Source organism: Ictalurus punctatus, chromosome 5 (assembly GCF_001660625.3).
Source record: "Ictalurus punctatus breed USDA103 chromosome 5, Coco_2.0, whole genome shotgun sequence".
Classification (NCBI taxonomy): Eukaryota; Metazoa; Chordata; class Actinopteri; order Siluriformes; family Ictaluridae; genus Ictalurus; species Ictalurus punctatus.
The window spans coordinates 388,503-394,554 of record NC_030420.2 but is presented as its reverse complement, the minus strand read 5'-3'; the positions used below and the strand labels follow the sequence as shown (position 1 = coordinate 394,554).

Sequence of the window (6,052 nt, the reverse complement as noted above, 5' to 3'; positions counted from 1 at the left end):
TTATAATACTCACTATAAATGCCCAATGTTGTCAGGAACTGGTAGTGGAGGCACATGCAAGTGCAGGTAATTTATTGTGGAAAGTACAAACAAAAGTGTGTATACAAGAACCATCAACATAAACTATGAATATGAGGCATATGAGCCCCCCCCCCCCCCCCCCCCCCCCCCCCCCCATCCCTTCCCTGTTAATGTGCGACTCCTGATGGGTGATATACAGTTGTATACAGAGACAATTACAACAAAAGGGACACTCATGTTGAGAGAAGAAGACAGAAGCAGAACTGAGAGAAAAGAGTTTATCAGAGCTGTGAAAGGAAGAAAATCTAAAGCTCCAAAGTCACAAGCTCAATTAGCTCTGAATCTTACAGGCATGGGGTAGACAGAAAAGGAGCCAAAGTAAATATATGTTTGGTACTTATAGTGAGTACTATATTACTGTCATAATATACTTTTGTGGTAAAGGTCTCTACATATGCACATGCAAGAAAAGAAAATCCAGATGTTATACACCTCCCCATTATACTATTATACACAACTCCACCACCCCAGGCATGAAGGGTGAACTAGAACGGTTATTTTCAGTGAAGGAATACCAAGGTCTGTACCCACTGTGACATTTACACATTACAGCAAATCCATCAAATTACAGTCTTTAAAAACTAAAAGTGATTCTGGACTTAACACAAGCACTGATCATGTATTTATCTTTAAAATTCTGATTATGATTTTTGAAAATTAATAGACAAATTATTGACATATCCTAATTACATTCAGAATTTACTGAAATTCTGATAATTTATTCTCACTGCTTACCTGCTCTAAAGGTAAATAAACCCAGCAGCATGCAGAGAAGAGAAGGAGCGCACGGACTCATTGTGTCGTGTTAAACTCTCACACACCTGAATGAGGAGAAACAACACGGCGACGTGAAATAACTCCAGGTAACGAATCACACATTTTACCTGGATCCAGTCACATGTTGCTAAGTGAATCACTCTCAGTACAAGTCTAATGACTCTGGTGTCACACCTCACTGGGTTCTTTCTATAGTCAAGGGTTCCTAAAACAGTTCTAGTTTGGAACACTGTGTTGTAGGTTACCTCACAGGGATAACCACATATCCTTTATTTTTAAGGATTCCTTTTAAGAATGTCTTACACAATGTTTGATTAAAAATTGGGCAAAAACTGCTGTATAAAAATTCCACATTTTCTGAAACAATGTTTTGGTAAAATTATTGGTATGCCTACTGAATATCTGAAATAAAATCAAATTACCAAACCAAACTACTCTCAGTCTCCAGAAACATTATTACTGCCTATAGCCCTATTGGATTAGATTCTTTAACAGGGGGACATCAGTAATACATTTTATTATACATTCCCTCAACGATAAAGCGTAGGTGAGTTTTTATCTGGTTGTATTTTCTACTAACTCGAATGTTTGCATCACACGGCCATATAATCACACTCCACTCACAATATGACATCTAAGCAGTTTGTCATGTAATGGAGGCTGAGACGGAAGCAAGTGCAGGTATGGCAGTTTAATGAAACAGCAACACATCCAAAGGATCAGGCAGAAATCAATAAATAAAAAGACAGGCAGAGGTCAGGCGACCAGGCAAACAGTCCAAACAAGGCAAGGCAAAGAGACGAGGTCGAAAACAAGAACAAGGTCAAAATCAGAATAAACAAACATGGCATCAAGGCTTGTTCATGACAGAGACAGAAGGCAACAGAGCATATACTTCACAAGAGTGAATGCATAGAAAGTCTTTTTAACCTGGGGTTGTGATTGTGCTGTGAATTGCACAATAGTCACTGGTTTGCTGTGATATGACAGTTGAAGAGGCACTGTGGTACAAAAGAGACACTGGGTCTTATATCAGTTTGGAGCAAAACAAAGTTCCAGCAACAATTTAAAAATAAAATGCAACAATAATCCCAAAGTATACAATAAGCATCTATTTTTTGTTTTGTGACTTGGGAAGTGTTATATGGGTAATTACAAATACTATGGTAATTGTTACACACACTATGGCATATAAACATCTTTTTTTTTTCAATGCGAGGCAACATCTGCATAGAAAGTCACGGACATGTGTATCTGGATGAGACTAAACTGATCAGATGATTAGTTTTAGTTTAGCTCATATAATACACCTACAAAATGAATGTAGTAACTAATATAATCACTCTCTACAACCGTGGTGAGCAGAAAAGCATCTCAGCATGCGCAAAACATCGGACCTTGAGGTAGATGGGCTACAACAGCAGAAGTTCATATGGGGTTCCACTCCTGTTAGCCCAGAACAGGCTATCATGGGCACAGACTCATTGAACCTGGACAGCTGAAGACTAGAAAAAAATATATGTTGGTGAGTCTGTGCTCATGATCGCCTCAGATTCTTGTTCTGGGATGTGAGGAGTGGAAGCTGATGTGGTCTTCTGCTGTTGTAGTTATTTGGGTTACTATAGACTTCCTGTCAGCTCAGACCAGTCTAACTCTCCTCTGATCTCTCTCATCAACATGGTGTTTCAGCCTGCAGACCCTCTGCTCACAGGATGTTGTTTGTTTTTCACACCATTCGGTGTAAACTTTAGAGACTGTTGTGTGTGAAAATCCCGGGAGATCAGCAGTTTCTGAAATACTCAAACCAGCTCAACTGGTACCAACAACCATGTCATGGTTAAAGTCTCCGAGATCGCACTGTTTCCTCATGTTTGAGGTGAACATTAACTGAAACTCTTGATCTGTATCTGCATGACTGTTATGCATTACGCTGATGCCACACGATTAGCCGATTAGATAACTGCGTGAATGTGCAGGTGTATAGGTGTTCCTAATAAAGTGGGTGGTGAGTGTAGATTTAAATATTTTACATATAATCTGTATACAATCTGTCTGTGAATGTTACCCAAAAAAAAGAGATGATTGTTGACTTCGGGAAGTCCTGCACTGATTACTCCCTCTGTGCATAAATGGCTCCACAGTGGAGAGAACCCAGCTACACCTGCAAGGTTTACATCCCTCCACCCATCCTCACCACATTTTACAGGTTCACTATAGAGAGCAGCTGCATTATTCTCTGCTCTGGGAATTGCTACAACCCTGATTGCAAGACCCTACAGACTCTAGTGCAGACAGCTGAACGTATCATCTGCATGCTTCTCCCCCCTGTTCAGGACATTTCCACTCTTGCAGCATCTGTAAGGCTTCCAGCATTATGGACAATCCCTACCACCCCTCCCACCTTTTTGCCCCTCTACCATCCGGCAGAAAGCTTTGCAGCATTCACTTAAGGATTGCCAGACTGGGTTACAGCTTTCCGGCAGGCTGTCAGACTCTATTTCAGACACAGGAAATCCGTGCCAACACCAGCAGACTCTGTACCAGTTTCTCCCCGGAGGCAGTCGGATAACTCAACACCTTTCTGCTTCCCAATGCTCATCTGGGATATTCAAACACTTAACCCAGTCACTTTTTATTGTTGAACTTGATTTTACTGTCAGTATTGCTGCTATACTTATTGCTGCTGCACTACAAAATACTTTCAAGTTTACAGCCCATGTCCTGTGTATTTATTGCGCTGTGTATTTATTGTCCTGCATTTGACTCATACTGTTGTGTATTGTACTTTATGTAGTCTTGCATACTGTTATGTGTTGCACCATGGTCATAGATAAGTGCCATTTTGCTCCAACATATACAAGCTATATAGGGGGGAATGACAATAAAAACCCACTTGACTTGAATTGAACATCTTCCTAAGGCAAGCAGTTGTCCCTACGTGCTTCAAGATGATCACCATAATCCCCTGTGGATCTCAGCAATAATGATCAGCAGCATCAGCGTGCACATGGCAGAGGACCTCTCTCCTGGACACTCAACACTCTCTGCCTAGCCAGGAAAGCCCAGCAGGGTCTGCATTTCCTGCAGAGGTTGAAGACAGCAATCCTCCCCCTCCTACAGGGGGACAGTAGAGAGTGTCCTGACCACCTGTCTTACTGCTTGGTATGGGAACTGAACAAGAAGCTATAAAGAGTAATGACAAAAATAAAAAAATACTTCACTTGATTTGAAATCAGGATTGTGATAAGTCAGAAGGTGTTTTCTATAACAGCAGCTCTACAGTGCCACAGCTCAGCCAGCTTTAATTACCACGCTCTTCCTCAAACAGCATGGACTCCAATTCCCCAAAGTAATCCTAAAGCACTTACTCTCATTCTTCATCCCCGGGTTTGTAACCATGCACACCAGTGCTCAATTTATTCACAGTATGAAGCCCACACTTATAGTACACTCACACACCATGCAGTTTTCCTACATTGCTTAGTATAAATACCAAGACATTCAGCTATCTCTTTTCTCACTTTGTTTTTGACTTTTGGCTGCTTGTCTTTGTCCAGTTCAGTTCTGATTGTCTGATATTTGGCCATCCTTCACATTGTGTTTTGCCTCACACTTTTTACACCATGTTACCACACCATGTGTGCACTTACCCTTCTCATAACAGACAGTAGTGTAACTGCATATCAGAGGCTTATATTACTGCACTCATTCTGTTATCATTTCTATAGTAAAAACTCATAAAAATTGTTCATAGATCATCACATGCCATCATAGCTGCTAGCTTCTCTCTCTCTCTCTCTCTCTCTCTCTCTCTCTCTCTCTCTCTCTCTCTCTCTCTCTCTGTTAAGCTACACGTGTTCCTCCTGCTGCCTGTTGGGATACATGTACATGATATAATTTATTTCCAAGTTGAATTGTACCCTCAGTCTAACTCGTTTGGTGTCACACCGCAGTGCTTGTTTTTCTTCTTTTTTTAAATAGTTAAAAGTTCTTCCTTTTAGGTTTCTTAAAAGTTCTTCCAGGAACTGGTGTATTAATATTGAGATCACGTGAAACTTTTACGACACACAGGTTGACTTCATTCAGCTAATTAAGTGATTTCTGATGGAAACTGCATGAGAACTCATTTAGGGATTTCTCAGGAACTGGGGTGAAGACATATGCAATCACAACTTTTATGTTTTCTATTTGTAAGTTAATTTGTAAACTATATTTTAAACTAGGCAGCATAAGTTCCATGGCAATGTAAAGGCTTAAAAAAACGTATGTATCAGTGTGTATTCCTAAAATGATCTGGTAATCCTTTTGAGAAGAAATTCAAATTTTGGATGATTGAATTTTTATCTTCGGAAAGAGAGAAGAATGAACATTTTGGTGAACTCTGACATGGAAAAAGATGAAAATCTTCAGTCTGTTAAACTGCTGTTTTCATCACCAAAATTCAGACTAAAACTACCAATAATGACCAAAATACAAACATAAGTATACGGACAATTATAAAGAAAAGACGAGACTGGATTGACTATAAATTTAGCTGGGCCGTGATGATCAGAATGCACAGTTTACAGGACCGGATGAAGAATTTGAGGTTAAAATAAGATTACTGGCATTGATATCAGAATCCAGAGTGACTGTATGGATCATGTGATGGTGTTTTTTCTCAGGTTTTGTGTAAAAAAAAAAAGAAGAAGCTTTTCACACTTGAATAAACTTGTACCACGCCAAGCCTCAAATCACAAGCAGCAGAACTCAGGTTTCACCTGGTTTGAGATGAGACTGGTTGTGTAAGTCTTTCAATAATACTATTCATGTGATAATAGTTTGAATATTTTTTGTGTCATGAGGAAGGTTTACACAGGACAAGGAAGTAAACATGTATTTGTTAGGCATTTTCAGACAAGCCCTGAATACTTGAGTCCACACATAGGGGAAATTTTAGGGTAGGGCTCATACTTTCAGGTTTGCTTTCACATAAAAAAAATAACCATGAGAACTTTAGAACCGTGGCTAGGTTCTTTATTGATTGTTTTAATTTTCCTTTGGCACCAACACTCAAGCAGCTAAGAACAGCACTTTTCAGACCAACGCACAGGGTGCAGGACATGTACTCCTGCACTGTCATGAGCACCAAGCGCAGATGTACATCCCATTCATTCTATTTCTTTAAGGTGATGATGGGAAGCTGTTCTGTAAG

General features: G+C 39.9%; 1 protein-coding gene across 2 annotated transcripts in view; it reads right to left on the bottom strand.

Annotated features, from left to right (window-relative positions):
* LOC108264923 (class II histocompatibility antigen, B-L beta chain) overlaps positions 1-922 on the bottom strand; it is a 6,451-nt gene extending 5,529 nt beyond the window's left edge. Inside the window, exon 1 of one of the 2 annotated variants that reach the window (XM_053680007.1) lies at positions 817-922. In XM_053680007.1, the coding sequence (XP_053535982.1) occupies positions 817-877 (61 nt within the window). In that variant the 5' untranslated portion in view covers positions 878-922. The remainder of the gene's footprint in view (positions 1-816) is intronic. The other variant, XM_053680008.1, reaches the window with a different exon arrangement.
* Between the last annotated feature and the right edge of the window lie 5,130 nt (positions 923-6,052).